The 21,631-nt window shown below is 44.9% G+C and overlaps 1 protein-coding gene across 1 annotated transcript; it reads left to right on the top strand.

Annotated features, from left to right (window-relative positions):
- The first annotated feature begins 2,042 nt into the window (after nt 1-2,042).
- LOC107973075 (low affinity immunoglobulin gamma Fc region receptor II-c) lies at nt 2,043-21,013 on the top strand. The gene is given in 9 exon segments (XM_063796114.1): nt 2,043-2,261; nt 9,132-9,152; nt 10,273-10,527; nt 11,852-12,106; nt 12,838-12,951; nt 14,142-14,198; nt 16,273-16,310; nt 20,348-20,382; nt 20,384-21,013. Coding segments are annotated over 9 exon segments (1,023 nt in total). The 5' UTR covers nt 2,043-2,149; the 3' UTR covers nt 20,520-21,013.
- The last annotated feature ends 618 nt before the right edge of the window (nt 21,014-21,631 follow it).

The raw sequence follows: 21,631 nt of genomic DNA, 5'->3' as shown, positions 1-21,631 counted from the left end.
AGAGAATCCCTTGAACCCGGGAGGCAGAGGTTGTAGTGAACCGAGGTCACACGTCTGCACTCCCGCCTGGGCGACAGAGTGAGACTCTGGCAGGAGAGGAGAGGAGGGGAGGGGAGGGGAGGGGAGGGGAGGGGAAGGGAAGGGAGGGGAGGGGAGAGGAGAGGAGAGGAAAGGGAAAGAGAGACTCTGGCAAGAAAGAAAGAAAGGAGAAAGAAAGAAAGGAAAATCTCCACAGGTTACTCGTTTCTACCTTATCTTACATGAAGTGCCAATTTACCGAGAGCAAGACAATACATAATCGACTATTCCCCTACCTGCTACTTTTCCCTTACAACATGTGGATTACCATACTCTTCCTCTTTCCCCCCCAGCCTGCTTTTCCTCTAAATATTGAAACCCTCAAATTCATCTTTGGAGAAAGTCACAGACCACATACTGTTTCTGTGATTCTGTGTTTTTTTCTTCCAGGCATGTCCTTAACCTTGGCAAAATAAACTTCTAAATTAATTGCCACCTGTCTCAGATACCCTTGGTTTTACAGTAAGAATTCACATGCTTACATAGTAAATATTAATTTTGGTTTCTTAGTGTGTTACCTATATATTGTATGCCTTTGTTTCTAATGATATTTATAAAGTATTGATGCCAGCTCATTGTTATCACATTGCCAGTTAAAAAAAAAACTAATTTTTAACCTAAAAATTAGATAAGAGCTGGAGATGGATCTGGGGGTAGAACGGGGGCAGTAGTAAAAGCATGCGTCAGAGTGGGTGGGGCTGTTGAAGGTTTCTGAAGACCACAGAGTGTGATAACAAGGTTTGACAGTGTCATTTCCTTAAGTATTAAAGTATTACAGCCTGCTTCCTGAGAAGGCATTTGGGAAAGAGTCCCCAGAAAGGGGCCCCAGGAGAGATTCTCGTGTTTTGGAGATGTTGAGGGTGAACAAATGGTAATGAGGAGGATGACAGAACGCAAGAAAAGAGAACTAGCATTCACTGGACACCCACGATGTACCAAGCACTTTGCTAACCCTCATATTCTCTTTTACTTTCCAAAAACCTGTAGTACTGTGGTTCTCAGCCAGGGGCAATTCGTCCCCTGGGGAACACTTGCTAATATCTGGGGGCATATTTGTTTTCACAACTGGGAGTGCCACTGGCATCTAACAGGTAGAGCCCAGGAGTGCTGCGGAACACCCTACAATGCTCGGGGAAGGTTCTCACAAGAATAATTTGGCCCAAAATGTCCATAGTGCTGAGGCTGAGAAACCGTGCTTAAATGGTAGGCACAATAATCTTCACGTTTACAGATTGGAACCTGACACTCTGAGAAGCCACCTGGCATTCAACCCGAAACCTAACACAGCTCCAAAGCCCATGCTCTTCCACCATGCCATTGCAGTGAGAACAGGGATGGAAATGAGGGTGGCAAAAATGACCAAGATACAAAACCAGGGCACAGATTGGTGCTCAATAGATACTTATTGGGATATTCATTAAATAGAAGAATGAATAAGAAAAAGAATGAATGAGGGCAGGGGAATAATGAGGATGAGTGTGGTCATTCTATTGCCATCCTGACATACCTCCTTGTCCTTGTTCCACAACTCAGCAGTGAGTCTGGGATTATGACAATAGAGAAAATTAAATGATGGTAGGTGGCCTGGAGTCCCCATGCTCAATTTCAAGAAGCGTCCAGATTCCAGGGCCTGGGTCTCCAAATGGAAGTAGAAGTACTAGAAGATTGCTGGTGCACGCTGTCCTCCATCACCCTTTCTCAGGAGGATAGAGACTGAAACAGGAGGTTCTGAGCTGAGTTTTGGTGACCATTTCCCTCTTTCTCCCAGAGGCCCAGGCCAGCTGTGGCCTCAGAGGAAGAAGAAGGGAGTTGTTTCCCTAGTTTCTAAAATTTCTGTGAATTTGAACATGGGCTACACCAGATTTATTCTGGGAAGCTCTGAATCTTCTAGGAGGGAAAGACTGAGAGGAAAGAGGGTGGAAAGGGAGGAGCCTGTGATAAAACAGAACATTTCTTTTTCACTTCCCCTTTCAGACTCCAGAATTTGTTTGCCCTCCAAGGTAGAATCCGCCAAGCTTTGAGAGAAGGCTGTGACTGCTGTGCTCTGGGCGCCAGCTCACTCCAGGGAGTGATGGGAATCCTGTCATTCTTACCTGTCCTTGCCACTGAGAGTGACTGGGCTGACTGCAAGTCCCCCCAGCCTTGGGGCCATATGCTTCTGTGGACAGCTGTGCTATTCCTGGGTGAGTCAGGGCCCCCAGGAGGGAGAGAGGAACGGGAACCTCAGTTGAGGATAACCCTGGGCAAGGATGAGGGGTGGCATGGGAAGCCCGTCAGGCCACCCAGGGGAGGGAAGGCAGGCTGGTGAAGATGAAACCCTGATGACTCTGCTGGCTTTGGAAAGTCATCCAATGTGGCAGAGTTCAGGGTTTTTTCAGTGTCTTTCACCCAATCTTACTGAACACCCAGACTCTTGATGTTCTGTTGCTTCCCACATCAGAACCCGCTCTGAGAAAAGTCTAGTAACCTATACTTGAATGATAAATGAATGGCCAGAGTGTTTGCCTTCTTTGAAATTTATGTTTCACAAAAGACCAAATCTTAGGCAGGAGGGCCAGTGCTGCCTTGGGTAAGGGGTAGGGAGGAAGTTGTAAGATGCATTTTTGGGAGGAGGTGGCAGTGGCCATTCTCTGTGCCCCTGAAACCACTTCGTGTAGCAGAAGCCTATTGTCTTCATGTGTAAGAATATTCCCCTAGGCAGAAGCATAGGGAGATCTGAGTTATCCAGGGAACAGGGGCTCTGAGAATACAAAAACCTGGGTAAGTCTGGAGTCATCTGTTGTGGGACCAGAGAAATCATGCATGCTGCTTTTTACCACACAGACCATGATGGGGAAGTACTGCATCTGATCAGCAAGAAAGCCAGGGTCTTAGGCCAAAATGGAGGGCTCTTTTCTAACCATGTTGTCAGCTGTTGGACAGGGGACGGCGACTGATTATGCTGAGTGGTTTGAAAAGCCTAGGGGAGGCCAAGTAGGGGAGACTTACTGCCAGGACTATCTCTCCAAGCTCAGTTCCTGGGGCTTCCACCCTCACATTCTAGAGGAAAGCATATTGCCACTCAGCCAAGCTGTGTGATGTGATTACTAGTGAAACGTGATCAGCTCTGGGGGCCCTCGGCTCTTGGCTGTCAATGCAGGATGATACTGGGCTACAGGAGAAAGAGGTAAGGAAGACAGAGTATTCCCCCATGAATAGGATGGAATGGATTAAAGTAGAAGAGAAAGTAAAGTGAACTACCTCATTTGTCATGTGGGGAAGTTCAGGCCTAGAGAGGTGATGTGCTTCTCTACCACCTGGGCAAGACTCCTGGGAAAGATCTTCGGTATTTTCTCCCATTTGCCTTTTACTAAGTCATCAAAGATTTACCCCATTTTTTCCATTCTTATTGGGGCTGCCACATTTAGGTCTTCATCACTTGATAAGTCAATTTTTATAGCACCCACTGATGGGGTCTTGATTGATCCTGTCTCCCCTCCCCTGCATCCATGCTGCCCACCAAGGCCACGGCATCTTCAGGTCCAGCTATGGCTGTGTCAGTGCATTTAATAAATGCCTTCCGTGCTGCTCCATTGCCCACTGCAAAAACTCTAATTCTGCCCTGCAAACTGTGTTCCCCATTGCACCCCACATGAATCTTCTTCTACAGCCAGGCAGTATGTACACTGCACTTTCTGTTTTTATCACCTTTGCTCCTGCTGACTCTCCAAATTCTATGTGCAGGCACTGTTCTAGGACTTGGAGACTTATCAGTGAACATGACTGACAGCCTTCCTGACCGGAAGTACGGGGTCAATGAACTTATTGTGAAGCAATAAGTACACCGGGTGGGAGCATATTTGGTATTTACTACTATTTATTAACTGTGGAATGGATACATAATTGGTGACTTCTCTCTCCTTTCCTCATCTTTTCCTTTTTTTCTCTCCCTCTTCCTCTTCTTCTTTTTTATTCTCTCCCCCACTACACCGTCCCCCTTGCCAATCCTACATACTCAGGTTTTTAGCTACCACTTCTATGTCAATAACTCCTAAACCTATTTCTCTTGCTTGCTTCTGTCAAGTATAATTTTATATTTCCACTGCTGGTTGGACACCTCTAAAACGATTCTCCAGCTCAAAAACAAAGTATATTCAAAATCCAACTTATCATCTCCTCCTTACAAATGTTCTCTTCCTCCTAACATTTGTATTTGTGTAAGCGCAGCCACCCTTTTCCTAGTTATCCAACTTAAATCACCCCCCCAGTCTATTAAATGCCAACTTCTCTCTGCCACTTAAATTTCTTCTGCATCTGTTTCCTCTTCTTCACCTCCTATTGTCAGTACAACTTTGGGCTCTCTTATCTCCCACCTAGATTCAACCAGTGAATGATTTCCAGAGCAATGGCACATCAAATTAATATGGCTACTGCTCTCTTTGAATTTATATTTTACTGAGGGATATAAACGGTAAGTAAACAAACAAGAAGGCATAAGTACAAATGGAAAAGGGCTATGAAGATGTAAACAGGGTATTGTGATAAGATTAGTTGTGGGGAACAGAAGAGAGCAGCCTACTTTAACCAGGATGTTATGTAAAGAGTTTTCTGAGGGGGTGACATTTAAGCTGAGACTTTCAGCCATTTGGTGATCAAGGACGCATTTCAGGGTAGAGGGATTGGCATACAGAAGATCCCCAAATTTGAAGAATGCCAGGAAGGCCAGTGTTAATGAAGCTCAATGAGTAGGTGATGAGGGATCTGAGCTGAGGCTGGAGAAGTAAGCACGGACCCAATTTGATAGGGCTTGCAGGCCATTTCCATTTTCTTTTAAGACCAAAGAAAGGCAACTGAAGGCTTGTAAGCGGGGGAGGGATATCATCTGATTTTGTTTGTTTTTTTTTTAAGGAACTAGCTTCTTTATGGAAAATGGATTGTAGGGTGACCATAAGAAGTGAGGGGACAAATTAAGATATGGGAAAAAGCTGATGGTGAACTAAACTGAGTAGTGTCTATAAAGGGGGTGAAGAGAAGTTAGTGGGTTCAAGATCTAAGTTGGAAGCAGTATCAACCAGACTTCCTGATGTGGAAGGGGCTGGATTTTGGGAGACAGAGAGGTTAAAAGATGGCTTGCAGGTTTCTGGCCTATGTAGCTGGGTGGATAACGAAGATACATATTGACATGGGGAAAACGGAGAGAAACAGAATGTGTCCACTTGATATGACAACATGAAGCCATTGGTGATTTTGACAAGAAAAGTTTTAGTGGACTGCTGAGGGCCGAGTCCAAATTGCAGAGAATTAGTGAATGAGAGGAGAAGAAATGAGGACAGCCTATGTAAGAAAAACAATGGAGAAATTTAGTTTTGAAAGGGGTGAGACAGGCCAGGCACGGTGGCTCATGCCTGTAATCCCAACACTTGGAGAGGCCGAGGTGGGTGGATCACTTAAGGTCAGGAGTTCAAGACCAGCTTGGCCAACATGGTGAAACACCATCTCTACTAAAAATACAAAAATTAGCCGGACGTGGTGGTAATACAAAAGTTAGCCGGGCGTGGTGGTGCATGCCTGTAATCCCAGCTGCTTGGGAAGCTGAGGCAGGAGAATTGCTTGAATCTGGGAGGCGGAGGTTGTAGTGCACTGAGATGGTGCCACTGCACTCCAGCCTGGGTGAAGCAAACAACAACAACAACAAAAACCAAGAGAATTGGGGCAGTAGCTGGAATTATATGTGGTGTCAAGGAAAAGTTATTTTTTTGTTTTTTGTTTTTAATGGAAGATACTGAAATAAATTTACCATTGATGGGAAGATCCAGCTAAGAGAGAAACTGGTGATGCAGAAGAGAAAGTGAATAACAGAAAGGGAAATCTTTGAGAGGATTAAAGGGAATGGGATCCAGATTACTCGCTTTGAGACTGACCATAGACAGGAGGAGAGATGCTTTCTCCAGTGAAATGCAAGGAAGGAGAAGTCAGGTAGAGATGCAGAAAAGACTGGTAGATTTAGTAAGGGGACGATGTGAGATCTTCTGTGTAACCTCTTTTGTTTTCTCTGTGAAATATGAGGAAAGGCATCAGCTAAAAATGAGAGAGGACTGGAGGCAGAGGGTGGGACGAGAAAGCTTGGGGAATGAGGAAAAGATGAGTGTCACTACTCAGAGTAGCAGAGCAAATTTCTTGGAAAAAAGTGCCACAATGGCAGTTCAGTGTCCTTTTGAATGCGGTGATCGCACATTTACTGCGTCAACAGTTTGCCTTCTTGTGTGGTAATTTCAATAACACGCAGCTGAGCAAGTAAAGGCATGGGGAATACAGGTGCATTTGGTAGAGATAGAGAAAGGCAACAAAGTTAAGGGGATTTGAAAGGAGGTAATTATAATGATGCCTCATTGAATTCAAGCTAGATGGGGGAGGGTGGGAGGTAAAGGCAAACATGTGCTCAAGGACAGCCATTGGTAAGATGGATGCTTTGGGGTTCTTGATAAGGTCAAAGATTATTCTGGTGGCTGTACTTGAGCAGAGAAAGTTCATCTCCAAAGAAAGAAAGTTGACTGATGATGAGCAGTTCAAGGAATGAAGAGGCCAGTTGTTTGATGGGTTATCCACATATTCTGGATCACTACAGTCATCTCTTTTTTTTTTTCTTTTTCTTTTTCTCTGACCTCATTCTTCCATCACAATTAGTTTCTTTCTTAATTAAGCTCTTTGGCATTTGCCCTGTTCCAGTCTATTTGACACTGCACTTTCAGCCCCAATTTGAAAATTCGAAGTGACTTCCCACTGTATACTGAACCAAGGAGCGAACTTATAAAAAAATAACTTAAATTTATTTGAAATTCACCATGTGTCATGTAGCACACTAAACGCCTTCTCTGGATTATCTCATTTAATCCTAACAACAACCCTATGAGGTAGATACTGCTGTCATTATCTTCATTTACAAGCAAGGAAACTGAAGCAGAGAAAAGTTAAGTAATTTGTGAAAGGTCACTTAGCAGTAGCAGAGTCAGCATTTAAACTCAGTATGTGCTTTCCCCCACTGCCACACCACCTGGTACTAGGAGCCCTCCAGAGTATGACTTCTACCTTGCTTTCCTGCTTTGTCCCTCATTATTGGAAGTGCTTGAGGAGAGACCAGAAATCAAGTAGAAGTTGGACTGCAACTTGCTGGGAATGTTGCCAAGTACTTGCTGCTCCTTCCCGTGGAATACCTCTTCCCTCTCAGCCAAAATCCTATCAGTCCTGGAAGGTCCTTGATGAACCTGAAAGGTCCCATCTTCTCCGTGGGATTCCCCTCCTTATGAACCCCAAACCCTCCCAAACACAGAGCCCTGGGATCTTTTCTTTCTCTGAACCTCCATAGCATTTTATCCAAATTCCTCTAATGTCATCTCTTTTACATCAGATTATACATGTGCTTATCTCCACCATTAGATTCTTGTCTTCAGTGGAAGTAGGGACTTAACATTCTTTTCCCTTAGGTGAACTCAGCATGCATTGCAGGGCAGTAGGAAGCCAATGCAGGTTTGTTGATTAATTTTGGATGCAAAGGAAGGAAGTGATTGGTCCAAGTGTATATTTTGAGATATTGGAGCATCGGGACCAGAATCCAGTTCTGTAAACTTTGAAGCCAACACTTTCTCCACATTGCCCCCTTTTTACCTCTTGGTTCTGATTCCATTTCCTTCCGTACTTTTGTCCCTGAAAATATACATGCACTTGGAAGCTTCTTAACTTTCTCTCAGCCCAGATGCAAGAGAAAACCCTCACCCATGGACAGATGGACACACACACACACACACACACACACACACACACACACACACACAGCTCTGCTTCACCTAAGGACCCAGCTTTGCTTCTTTACCCAATAACAGCACCCACAAATCTTTATCCACCCTAGCCCACACTTTGCCTCCGCTACGGAAGCTCTTTTCTTAACCCAGTGGCATCCCCCTACCCCTGCATGAAGTCACAGATCTAGTGCCCTTTTGCAGTCTCTTCCTCCTTTTATCAGATATTTCTAATAGCAAAAACCTGGAAGACCTAAATGCCAAGCAAAAGAGTTGTTAAATAAATCACAGGACAGCCAAATAGTAGGATATAGTGTAGCCATTTAAAATGACAACATGGGCGGGAAACGGTGGCTCGCACCTGTAATCCCAGAATTTTGGGAGGCTGAGGTGGGTAGATCACTTGAGGTCAGGAGTTCCAGACCAGCCTGGCCAACATGGTGAAACCCCTTGTCTACTAAAAATACAAAACTTAGCTGGGTGTGGTGGCGTGGGCCTGTAATCCCAGCTCTTGGGAGGCTGAGGCAGGTGAATCACTTGAAGCTGGGAGGCGGAGGTTGCAGTGAGCCAAGATCGCGTTATTGCACTCCAGCCTGGGTGACAGAGTGAGACCCTGTCCCCCCACAAAATGAAATAAAATAAAATAAAATAAAATGACAACATAGAAACAGATTCATCTTCTAGAACTTGCATTGCTCAGTGAAAAATCAGGTTAAAGAACAGTTTTTAGAGTATATCCTCATTACACTTATGTATGTCTGTATGTGAACAGCGTGTGTGTGTGTGTGATCACAGAAAAAAATCCAACAGGATGTATGCCAAGGTGATAATATTTTGCTCCTGCGTATTTTCTATTTTTCTGTAGTGATCATGGATTACCTGTGCAATTTCTACCCCCTCCCAACAAAAGAGCGAATCTTGCTCTCAGGATAAACTCTGGCAAAATTATTTATACTGATGTATAAATCATATGTAAAGCCCAACAGAGACCTCTTTCCAGAGGCATATTTATTTTAATCAGTCAAGAGGGGTCAGCCAAAGGAAAATGCCACAAAACAGGTGGAAGAGGGTGTTATATAATTTCATTTCATTTTTGTATGTTACTGGGAGTTCTCAGTCGTTTTAAAAGTGCAGCTCATCCAGGCAGTCCCAGGGGATATGGCCATGAGGGCTGTGCTGAAGGTGAAGGGCGCTCTGGGCCTGGGCAGTCTCTGGGCCAAAGTGGGCAGGTGTCAGTTCAGACACTCCACTGTGGGCTGATCTTTGCTTTCTGTCTTACAGCTCCTGTTGCTGGGACACCTGGTAAGTACTCCACCCACAGCCTTTCCTTCCCTCGGGTCCCCTTTTCCTCTCCTCCCAGTGCCCTGTCTGGAGGTGCTCTAAATGCACCAGCAACTGAGCCCAGTACCAAGTCAGGGCCAGGAAAGGGTAATTGCTCCCGAAAGATCCCCTGCTCCCTCTTCCACTCTCCTCCTTCCTTTTCCTCCTTCCATGGAGGCAAGTGGTAGGCAGCCACGGTGTTCAAATGGGGGAGCTGTCACAGAAAATGAGAACTCTGATCTCTCTCTCAACTGCCTTCCGCTGTCCAAATAAAACCAAGGGCTTCCTTTCTCCAAATAAAATTCAGGCACATGCAAAATCACATGGCCTGCATATGTTGTCCCCCTGTGTTGCTAAATCCTTGACTGTGCATGTTTCTGAGAGCTCCAAGGCCTGTTCCCTGACAGAGTGGTCTCTGCATACCTCTGGCTACACTTTGCCGGGCACTTCTGTGTTTGTGCCACTCAGCCTCCACCGCTCCAGGACTGGCCCTCCGGCTTTTCTCCCTCTCTCTTTATCCTTCTGAGGCCAGAGAGGCTTGTCTATGCTTGGGTGTGAGGATGGGCCATCTTGACCTCGTTTTTAAAGTATACAGAATGACATTAGGTCAGAATGGAAACTTGATATCCAACTCCCATGCCTGCCATCTCCACCAGAGCCCCCACTTATCTTCAGCCAGCCCCAGGGGAAATTTATCCACTAGTGTCCAAATGCCTTTGTTTATTGGGGAGAAAAGTTAGTCTCAAAAGAGTATGTATGTATGGGGTGTCTGTGTGTCTGTGGTGGTGGGGAGAGGTTGGTGGGGAGAGAGAGAAGGAACTGTTGAAGATATCTCTGGTAAAGTATATGTATTACGAGGGTGTTTCTCTTGCCTGCTCGCTCCTTCTTCCCTGTTGCCCTGTCTGAGTCCTGGGCTCCCTGGGGCCCTTGTGGTGGGATGTATGAGCAAAAGCAACTTCCTTCAGTTGCAGAACCATTCTGGGCCTGGCTCAGCTTTTGGTGCCCCCAGTAGGCCTACAGGTGCTTTTTTGTCTGAGATTCAGGGCCTCTCAGGCTCTTGGGCTTCCTCTTCCTCACGCTACCTCCTCTCTCTGCCCCTCAGCAGCTCCCCCAAAGGCTGTGCTGAAACTCGAGCCCCAGTGGATCAACGTGCTCCAGGAGGACTCTGTGACTCTGACATGCCGGGGGACTCACAGCCCTGAGAGCGACTCCATTCAGTGGTTCCACAATGGGAATCTCATCCCCACCCACACGCAGCCCAGCTACAGGTTCAAGGCCAACAACGACAGCGGGGAGTACACGTGCCAGACTGGCCAGACCAGCCTCAGCGACCCTGTGCATCTGACTGTGCTTTCTGGTCAGTGGAGGAAGGCCCCAGGGTGGACCTGGGAGGGCCAGGACGGATGAAATCTGCTTTCAGGCAGAGGTTTGTAGGAAAGGGGGGTGGCCTGCTTACTGGGAAGTATCTCTGTGAGTTGCCTCAGCACATATCAGTGGTTGCTTTGCCTCAGTCCTGATTGAACAGAAGAAGGTTACAAGGCCAAAAACAGGCAGCCAAGTGTGAGAGAAGCAGAAGGAAATCCCTACTGCATAAAACCCATTTCCATTTTAATGGCAGAATTGAAAAGCACAGACCACAACTGAATCCTAGCCCTGGAAATGACGCACTATACAACATGATGAATTCATTTAACCCTTGAGTTTCCATTTCTTCACCTGCTCCGTGGGGCACTAACGCCTCCCTCAGAGGCCTCTGGTGAGAATCAGTGTTTCCCTGCCCCCATCCCGCCCTCCATGCCCCAGCTCCATGTTCTCACTGTGCTAGGCGCTCTTCTCTGTCTCTCTCTTCCACCAGCCTGTGGGAAACCTGAGATGAAAGTCGTGTCTTACCCATCTTTGTATTTCCAGCATCTGAAACTGGGCAGAGCTTAATAAATATTTTGATGGAGAGGTTGATGATCTTACAAAGCTCCCATTGAAAGGTGGCTCTCTGTAAAGCAAAGTTACAATGAGACTGTGATGAACATTGTCCTTGTGGCTTTTCACTTAGTCCCCTCCCTTCACCTGAAGAGCAAATTTTCCTCAAAAGTACACAGCAAACGAATGACCCACTGGTGACACTGCTGCCTTTAGACCCTGCTGGAAAGAAGCTCCACATTTATTAACATTCCCAAAGTAAATTTATCAAGTAGCATTCATCAGGTAACATTTGTTGCACATTCATGACTTTTCTACTGTCCACAAAGGCATATGTCCTTATCATATACAGACTCCTTGGCCACACTGGATTCCTCCTTCCCTCCTCGACATGGAAGAGATGGCATCTTAGGGTCTCTTGTGTTCTTCCTGCAGAGGCCTGTCGGGCAGGAAAAGGCTGCAGCTGCCTTCCTGGGAGAAGGAGGAGATGAGTGTATCCTGAACACCTACTATGTGCTAGGGGCTATTGTAGATACATGACATTATCATGCCCATTTTCACGAATGAGGAAACTGAGGCTCAGAAGACTTAAATTATTTGCCCAAGAGTTCATAAATGACAGAGCCAGCATTAGAGTCCAGGACTGTCTGATTTCAAACCTAAGCTGTTCCCTCTGCACATCGTGTCCCACCAGTAAGGAATATCTGGGTCTCAGAGCTGAGCCAAGACCTCCCGGGTCCTCTGTGGTTTTTTGTGTCTTTCAGAGTGGCTGGTGCTCCAGACCCCTCACCTGGAGTTCCAGGAGGGAGAAACCATCGTGCTGAGGTGCCACAGCTGGAAGGACAAGCCTCTGGTCAAGGTCACATTCTTCCAGAATGGAAAATCCAAGAAATTTTCCCGTCGAGATCCCAACTTCTCCATCCCACAAGCAAACCACAGTCACAGTGGTGATTACCACTGCACAGGAAACATAGGCTACACGCTGTACTCATCCAAGCCTGTGACCATCACTGTCCAAGGTATGCGGAGTCTGCCAAGATGTAGGGAGGGGAGAAGAGGGGATGGACAAGGGCTGAGGTCATATGGGCCTACATGGAGGTCTGAGAAAGGCCACAGCGCAAAATTGGGCACTGGAGCAAAGAGGAGTGGTGTGGAGGCCTGGCTAACTATTGACCAATGAGCAGGAGTAAGGGCCAGAGCTTGGAGCCCTCAGGTGATAGGTGGCCAGGCTGTTGTTCCACTTTGAAATGCAGGCCCCAGACTAAGGACAGCAGCGAAGCAGAGCTCCCTCGTTGGTGCAGAGGTTCCCTAAGCTCCTGGGCATTCCTAAGAACTGAGGTTTGCCTTGTTTCTTCTCATGGCTCATGTTATAGCCATTCACTCCAGAAAGCCTGGCACATCATGGACTGTTCAAGGCTGTGCTCCATAGAGTAATGATGCCTCCAGCTATGGGAGGCTTTGGGCCCACCCTTCCCACTGCCCCTGAGGGCTAAGGGGAGCCCTTCCTTCTGCTCCTGCCTGCTCACCAGTGTGCCTTTATTAGTTTGGTGGAGAAACCTCGGTAGGCAGGAGGCATAAGTCCAGCCACAGAAACCCTGTGCAGATGAGGCTGGGGATGTAGTGAGTGCTGCAGAAGTGAGTGACTCAGACACAGAAGAGCTTCGGGTGACAAGCACTAGGACATAGCATTGGATGGGGGGGGAGGTGGGACAAGGAGAGTACTGCCTCTCCTGATGTCTGTCTTCCCTAGCGCCCAGCTCTTCACCGATGGGGATCATTGTGGCTGTGGTCACTGGGATTGCTGTAGCGGCCATTGTTGCTGCTGTAGTGGCCTTGATCTATTGCAGGAAAAAGCAGATTTCAGGTTTGTAGCTCCTCCCGGTCCCTTTTGTTATCAGTTTCCACTTGGCCCAGGCCCTAACCCCAGACATTGCCAGAATCCCTCTCTTTGAGCTAGATACACATTCAGATCTAGGCCCGTATTGTATTATAGTCATTCATTCATTTATTAGATCATTCATTTGACAAGACTTGAACAAACTAGCTTATGTGTCAGCCAATGCGTGAGACGTGGTGGGTGATGCCAAGATGAAGTCCAGTCCCTGCCCTTGGGGAGTTCTCAGCATTGTGAGGAAGACAGGGTCATTATAATAAGATGGGATAAGAGCAATGATAGGGACATGAAAAGCCTAGGATAGAAGTACAGAGGAGGCTCCATAGCCCAACAAGGGCTGAGGGAGTTGGAGAAGGTCTCGGGGAGAGCAGTGTAGTGTAGTGATGGAGTGCACACAGTGGGGCCAGACTGCCTGGGTTCAAATCTAGTTCTACAGCATACCAACTATATGACCCAAGTGAGTCACTCCACCTCTCTGTGCCTCACCTGTCTCAAGTGGAAAATGGGGACACTAATAGGACTTACCTCACAGGGTTGCCATGGGGATGAAAGAGGCTGATGCTCTTACACAGTGCCTGGTAGGCAGGAACAGCACACAAACAGGGCTGTTGCCATTCTGGAGGAGGTGGTATGTGAGGGCAGCGCTTAGCTAGGGAAGGAGGACTCTCCAGGCACTGGGCCAAGGCAGGGATTGAAGCTGGGTGGGGCTCATATGGGTGTCGAAGGGGGAGTAGAGAGGGTACTGCAAGCCACCAAGAAAGAAATAATCCCACTAACACCTCACAAATCACTTTGCAATTGGTTCATAGCCAACACCTCAGTTACTGATGGTAAGTAAATACAGAGAAACAGAGAGAGAGAGAGAGAGACTGAGACACAGGGGTGTTTTTAAAAGGCAGAGCAAGCCTCAGACAGATGCCATGGAGTGGCCTTTCTGACACTCCTGGGCGTCCCCACGGGTGAGCTGAATTCTGCCTCTGGACCAGCCCTTTTCCAGGCGGGAGCGGCCCCTGAGCAGGGGAGATGGGGGTGGGAGGACAGGAAACATCTGCCAGAGGGAAGGCCTGAGCTGGTCCCATCCAACCCTGGCCCTGGTCCTTGGTCCTGAGGACTCAGGCCCCACTGCCTAATCCTACTAACCTCCTGTGTGCCCCTCCCAGCTCTCTCAGGATACCCTGAGTGCAGGGAAATGAGAGAGACCCTCCCTGAGAAACCAGGTGAGTACAGGGTTGTCTCAGGGATCCAGTGATGGCTCACCAGGGCTGCCGGCTGGACTGCGCCAGCGAGAAGGGGCTTGTGCGAGTTCAGCTGGGAGCCAGGGAGGGAGCAGCGGTGGGAGGATGGCCGGGGCTTAAATCGCTTGGTCAGCTCTGAGTCTAACTCCTGGGCCTAAAGATGACCTCTCTGGAGATGAGAAGAGAAACACCAGTCCCAGATACAGAGGAGAGGGCTGTGTCCGAATTTCTGGTACCAGGAATCTGATGATATTTCCAGAGCAGGAAATCAGAGATACTTTGGTCTTTCTGTGGAGCTTTGGCAGAGCTGGCAGAGGATGGGGTTAGGGGCTGTAAGACTGAGGCCAATCGGATGTGGGAGGCAGGAGTCTAAGGGGAAAGGAGGAGGAGGCCTGGAAACCCCTCGATTTGCTGAGGAATCTGCCTCTGTGGAGGGATGGGGTGGAGTGGCCAGGCTCAGCTGTCTGTGGAACACTAAGAGGAGGTTTGGGCTTGAGAAAATTCTGGGGGACTAGGGGCACTAGTGGGCTCTACTCTGTGGGCAAAACTCGGTTCTGATGCCCATGCACTCAAGGTTGACTGCATTTTGGCCTGGTTCTGCCCCCATCACACAGTGGAGCCTTGAGCAAGTCAGTCTCCCTGATGGGGTTCAGTCTCCTCACTGAGGAAATGAGTGGGTGGCCAAGGTGACCTCTCAGGCCTTCTAGGTCTGACATTCAGGTGGGAGTGTGTAAAGGAACTTCCAGGAGGATGCCAGGCAACTTCCAGACTGTAGTTAAAGTCAGAGCATAAAGGAAACCAGGGCTTTCTCCGGGGGTTTCCATGACAGTAGGAACAGGCAGGAAAAAGGCTGTCAAAGACCCCACCTCAGATGGCTGGAGTATGATTCAGAGCAGAGCCAACAGATTTAAGAGCTTGAGCAAAATATCACTTGTTCAGCTGTGCTTGCAGTAAGGTTGCACGTCCGCTGGCCAGGCCCAGTGGTGATAGGGGCCTGTGTTCACACCAGGGCCAAAGCAGATCTGGAAAAAACAAAGTCCAAGTAACTGGATTATCCGTCTTGTTGTGTGGTTCTGTCTACACTGGCATAAGCGCATTTGATGAGGCATTTTTGCAGCCAGGCATTGGGGCTGCATAAATGGTTTCTTAAAAATCCTTTCCCAAAAGGCAAAGCTGGGTTGCTAGAATTGTTGGGGAATGTATTAGAATGGGAATTCAGAATGTGGTTTGCTGCAGAATTTACAGCATGGCAATAAAGGCTCTCTGTGTTCAGGGGGTGAGAGAAGAGACTAGATGCATTGTCTCAGATGTCTCCCGACTTCCTGAGAAATGCCACTTTGCAAATACTGGGGCTGCTTTTCACACTGGCAAAATCAGTTTATGACAAAAACATGAGGCAATTAGGTGTGTTTTGGACACTAACCAGAGAAAGTCCTTTCTTCCCTCCCTCCCTCCCTCCTTCCCTCCCTCCCTCCCTCTCTCCCTTCCTCCCTTTCTTCCTTCCCCCCTCCCTCCCTCCCTTTCTCCCTCCCTAAGCTCCCTCCCTGCCTCTCTTTTTCTCTCTCATGTTACTTTCTCTTTCTGTCTTCCTTTTTAATGCCATGGAGTACTATATTCTTCAAAGTTCCAACAAAGATGCACTACATTTGGACAATGTGGAAATGGCCCTCAGCCTTCTCTTCCTGATGTGGTCAGCAAAAATCTGGACTTTACTTCACTCTGATGCTGAACACCCTGCTCCACGTCTTCCCCAGTATCTCAGATCCCCAAGCTGTCTGGTTTGCTTCTAGGAAAGCTCAGCAATTCCCTGAAAAGAGTGTGGCCCAAGTGACTGCTTCCCTCCACCAGTGTGGCCCGTGGGGAAGGCTGTGGCTGGGTGACCCCAAGGGTGGGTACATGAGGCCATATTTACTTAGCCCTTGGCCTTACAGGACTGTGTCAAGGGGTCAGTAGTCCTTGCTTTGAGTCTGGTTATGGTTTTGCAGCCTCAGCATCAGCATGGGCAGGCCCTTTTCAACAGCAGTGCCCTGGCTAATCTTTTTCTTTTTCCCCACAGCCAATTCCACTGATCCTGTGAAGGCTGCCCAGTTTGAGGTGAGTAATCCCAGCCATCTCCTTTTCTTCCTGCCTTGTCCCTTCTCTCCTGTTTCCTCTCTTTTTGCCTTTGTTAATGCAAAATTAAAATGGAGACTGGGCCTGAAAACTCCTGAGCAAACAAAGCCACCCAGGCCTTAGAAATAGCCTTATCATTGCTTAAACTGCAAACATAAGTGAAACTCAAGTTGGATTGTAACTAAAAATAGGTAATACTTAACTTGGATCATTTCTGGTGAATATTTATGTTAGACAGAAATAAGATTTAACCCTAGCCAATCGTAAGCAGCCAACTAACATAATTATGTGACTAAGAACACTTCAGTAAGGTACCTCACCCAAAAGACAATTATGTAACTGCAAACCTATCAAATTTCTTTATTTTTCTTCCACATTTTCCCAATTAATACCTGTCTCTGACTTTCTGTCATTAAAACATTAGACCTCTTTTTGTTTGGTGTCACCCAATTCATGAATTGCTTCTTACTCAAATGAACTCTTTAAAATTGTATTGTGCCTTAGATTTTTCTTTAACAGTTTGGTGTCAGAAGTAGGATATAAAGTAGAATCTCCCCCAAAGATCCCTAAGAGCAATGGGTAACCAGGCATAGGTACCCATTAAGCCCATTGTGTTCACTGGTTTCTTCCTGCATTTGTGAGTCGCTAGGTAAGTCCCTCTCAGATATCAGGCTTGCAACTTGTGTCCTGAGCTCTCTGAGTTTATTTGAGTAATTTTATTTCTCATTTGATTCAGCGGTTAATCTGGGTATTTGACAAGTTCATCTGTTTCCAACAGGAACTATACTAGGTCCAGTATAGTGTACTAGTTTCCAGACAAGGTCTGATTTCTGGATTGGGATCCAGAGGTCAAATTGGGTATTTGACAGATTGAACTAGGTGTTCAACAGAAACTGAACTGGGGGTCCAGTTGGAGTCCTCAGGTAGGTAAATTTCAGAAGGGCAAGATATTATGGCTTTGTCAGAATGTACAGAGTCTGGGACTCCTCCATCTGAAACACAGTGATTTCTATGTTCAGATAATATGGGCCCAGAACCTGTGACTTTCTAGAGAAATAGGTGTGCCTTACCTATTGAGCCTTACCAGAGATGACTTAAAGTTGCAATGGTCACAGTGAGGATGTTTAAATCTAGAAAAAATTGTTGATTTAAGGGATGCATTGGGAAAAAATGAGATCCCAAATGTCTCAGAAACAATGATAAATAATTTTGATTGGTATGTAAAGGTTTCTAAAAGAATGATTTTAAAAAATAGTCTCTCTAAGTAAATCTTTACAATGTGCTAATAAGAAAGTATTCTAAACCTATTAACCTCTTTGATTGCTTGCTTTTTCCATCTGAACCTACTCAATGCTAACCTCCTTAAAAAATTAGATCCTCAAATGAGCCAGGAGTATCTACAACAACTAAATTTAACTCTTGTTATTGCACACATGAACTGTTATAAAAGCAACCACTAAGGCTAAAAATAAGAAAAACTAATTGGAAATAGGCCAGATAAACTAGATGTCTCCTTAGTCACTCATTTAAAATTTAATCCAGTCTCAATAAGATTGACTCCTAATAATAGGTGAAAATGCCCCAAAACTCCTTCTTGGAGAAGCTTCGTACCCTTTCTCTGGGCCTTTGAATTGTGTAAATGTTTTTAAACACAAGCTTCAGCGAAATGAATCATCAAAAAGAAAGAAGGAGGAATTTTTTAGAAACAAACTGGCAAATGAAAAATCTTAATAGTCCTCTCCACAAATATCAATAAAAAGTGTCAGCCATCTGAACAGCTAACTTTAACCAGAGGCTAGATCCAACTAATTAGTTTTATATTATTATACCTGGCACATGGCTAAAATTTCAGAACAAAAGCCATGAATTTCTGTTTGCATCTTTCTGTATGTTTACATATATCTACACATGTGTATGCTATTTGTACATATTATTCCACCTCCAGATGGCATTTATTAGAAACAGTATTAAAGGAGCTCAACTGGCCTAGAGAAAAATAAGCACTTGTATAAATTACATATTTTCTCAGAAGAAAAGAACTTTGCCAAAATGCTTTTCAACTTCATATGACCTGAGTAATCTTTAATAAATAAGAATATTGGTATTAATGAAAGTGAATATTCTACCTAGTTTTACCCAAATAAGCTCATGTTGTCTGCTATACAATTTGTCAGAAAAATACCTTGAGATGACAGGTAGTTGGTTTTGTTAATATTATGTTTGCCACTTTAACTATGTTAAAATGAAATGACAGGTATTCATTAAATATCTACACCATTTCCAGATAAGACAAACTACTAAAACAAAAATAAAAAAGTGTTCCACTTATCTTTTTCTCTCTATCTGATTGTTTCAGAATTTGGAAACTCTTATTAAATATTTTTATTTTCAATCTGGGTAGTTGCATAGGTTCAATAAGAATCTATTCTCCTTATGACAGGACATAATTGGGCAAGTCCTTGGCTTGGCTTCTTAGCCGAGAGAGGCTTTTAAAGGCCTAATCTGAGATTTCTCAATTACTAGATAGTTTTTAAAAACTAAAGTTGACTGATACAAAGTCAGTAAAGTCTCTTGGATATCACCAAAGCTGTGGCTAAAATATATTTTAAAATTACTGCTTTTATTATACCTGTATAAATAATCAGGTCAAATTTAATGAAACTAGATTTATTTTTGCAAAAAAGTCAACTTTGATTTTTGGTAAAAATGGAAATAAAAATATTTTTCTCCAGAATAAAAAAGATTATATTTTAGTAGAAAACTATTGTGCATCCATTGTCAAATTCTAGGCCTGTTCATTTTCTTTGAAGTTTTATTATCTCCCTATAAACCAGATTGACTCCTGAATTTTTGTTTTTTAGTTCCACTAGAAACTAAAACTGCCCTTTTCCAAAGCTCTGCAAACTGAAACTGGTGACTTTAAGCTTCAGAAAAATCACTGCAACAGAGCACTTATGCCTTAATGCCAATCTGAATGCCTGCTGCTATCTGGGTCACTCAGAGAGTTTACCAGAATGTTTAATGAAATAACCAGAGACATTCAAATTGCAAACCAGTAAAGCACATCACATTGCAACTGCTATCTTCAGTCTACCATTTAAACTTGCCTCAAACTCACCTCTAGAAATTGTTTCACCTAGCTGCCCTCTAAACTCAAAAACTAAGATCATAATTTGCTCCAAATATTAACTTTGTTTTTTTAATAGAAGAATACTCTGAATTCCTTTCAAGCAATACAATCTAAAATGAGCAAGTTAGCCTCAACAGCACCCCAAAATAAAAGTTCTTGGTATCTTAACAGCTTAACAAGGAGGAGCTTGTGTTCCTACTGATGTCAAAAGAAATGCTTAAAGATCTCAGTTGGCTTTATGGTGATTCTAGAACTGGGCAATACTTGCCTCCTTAAATTAGAATAAGGTTTCCAATGAGTTACAGCAGAGGAGATTGGCTTCATAGACAGAAAAAGGTCTGAAGAGAGCAGAAACAAAGAATTTAAAGTGGATTGGCTATTTTAAAGCTGGTTAAAGTTGCAAAAGACAGGAATAGGGAAAAAGAATAATAAATAACTGGTTGGTTAACATCAGGTTACTCTTTTGTAAGGATGCCAATTGAAACTGGCCTGTTTGGGAAATTAGATTTTTAGGTTATTAGGTTATTATCTCTCTCTCCTGATTTTTCCAAAGGCCAGATAAGAATGTAGTTTCTGTTTGGTGACTTGAAACTTTATCATGGGTGATTCCATTTTGAATTTTTGTCTGTTCTGTTTGGGCCTAGTGCAGGAGCTTAGTGCAAAACAATAGTCTCCTAAAATTTAAAAGACATTAAAGAACATACATGAGTTTTTCATCAGATAATATTTATTTGTATTCATTAATTTATTTGATTGGTTAAGTCTTGGCTCCTGAGAATCTTTGCTCAGAGGAATTTTTCAATCCTTGGCTATTATTCTCCTTATAGTTATTGTATTTACCTCCCCGGTGTATTGAATTATCCTATGGGTTTTAAATGCTTTCCTGCAGCCACCTGGACGTCAAATGATTGCCATCAGAAAGAGATCTTGAAGAAATCAACAATGACTATGAAACAGCTGACGGTGGCTACATGACTCTGAACCCCAGGGCACCTACTGACGATGATAAAAACATCTACCTGACTCTTCCTCCCAACGACCATGTCAACAGTAATAACTAAAGAGTAACGTTATGCTATGTGGTCACACTCTCAGCTTGCTGAGTGGATGACAAAAAGAGGGGAATTGTTAAAGGAAAATTTAAATGGAGACTGGAAAAATTCCTGAGCAAACAAAACCACCTGGCCCTTAGAAGTAGCTTTAACTTTGCTTAAACTACAAACACAAGCAAAACTTCACGGGGTCATACTACATACAAGCATAAGCAAAACTTAACTTGGATCATTTCTGGTAAATGCTTATGTTAGAAATAAGAGAACCCCAGCCAATCATAAGCAGCCTACTAACATATAATTAGGTGACTAGGGACTTTCTAAGAAGATACCTACCCCCAAAAAACAATTATGTAATTGAAAACCAATCGATTGTCTTTATTTTGCTTCCACATTTTCCCAATAAATACTTGCCTGTGACATTTTGCCACTGGAACACTAAACTTCATGAATTGCACCTCAGATTTTTCCTTTAACATCTTTTTTTTTTTTTTTTTTTTTTTTTTTTTGAGACAGAGTCTCAATCTGTTACCCAGGCTGGAGTGCAGTGGTGCTATCTTGGCTCACTGCAAACCCGCCTCCCAGGTTTAAGCGATTCTCATGCCTCAGCCTCCCAGTAGCTGGGATTACAGGCATGTGCCATGATACCCAGCTAATTTTTGTTTTTGTTTTTTTTTTTTTTTTAAGTAGAGACGGGGTTTCACAGTGTTGGCCAGGCCGATCTCGAACTTCTGGCCTCAAGCGATCTGCCCGCCTCGGCCTCCCAAAGTGCTGGGATGACCAGCATCAGCCCCAATGCCCAGCCTCTTTAACTATGCCCTCTCTGTGGATCCCTACTGCTGGTTTCTGCCTTCTCCATGCTGAGAACAAAATCACCTATTCACTGCTTATGCAGTTGGAAGCTCCAGAAGAACAAAGAGCCCAATTACCAGAACCACATTAAGTCTCCATTGTTTTGCCTTGGGATTTGAGAAGAGAATTAGAGAGGTGAGGATCTGGTATTTCCTGGACTAAATTCCCCTTGAGGAAGATGAAGGGATGCTGCAGTTCCAAAAGAGAAGGACTCTTCCAGAGTCATCTACCTGAGTCCCAAAGCTCCCTGTCCTGAAAGCCACAGACCA

This window comes from Pan troglodytes, chromosome 1 (genome assembly GCF_028858775.2).
Source record: "Pan troglodytes isolate AG18354 chromosome 1, NHGRI_mPanTro3-v2.0_pri, whole genome shotgun sequence".
NCBI lineage: Eukaryota > Metazoa > Chordata > Mammalia > Primates > Hominidae > Pan > Pan troglodytes.
The sequence above is the reverse complement of the archived record's forward strand: the minus strand, read 5'-3'. Positions and strand labels throughout refer to the sequence as shown.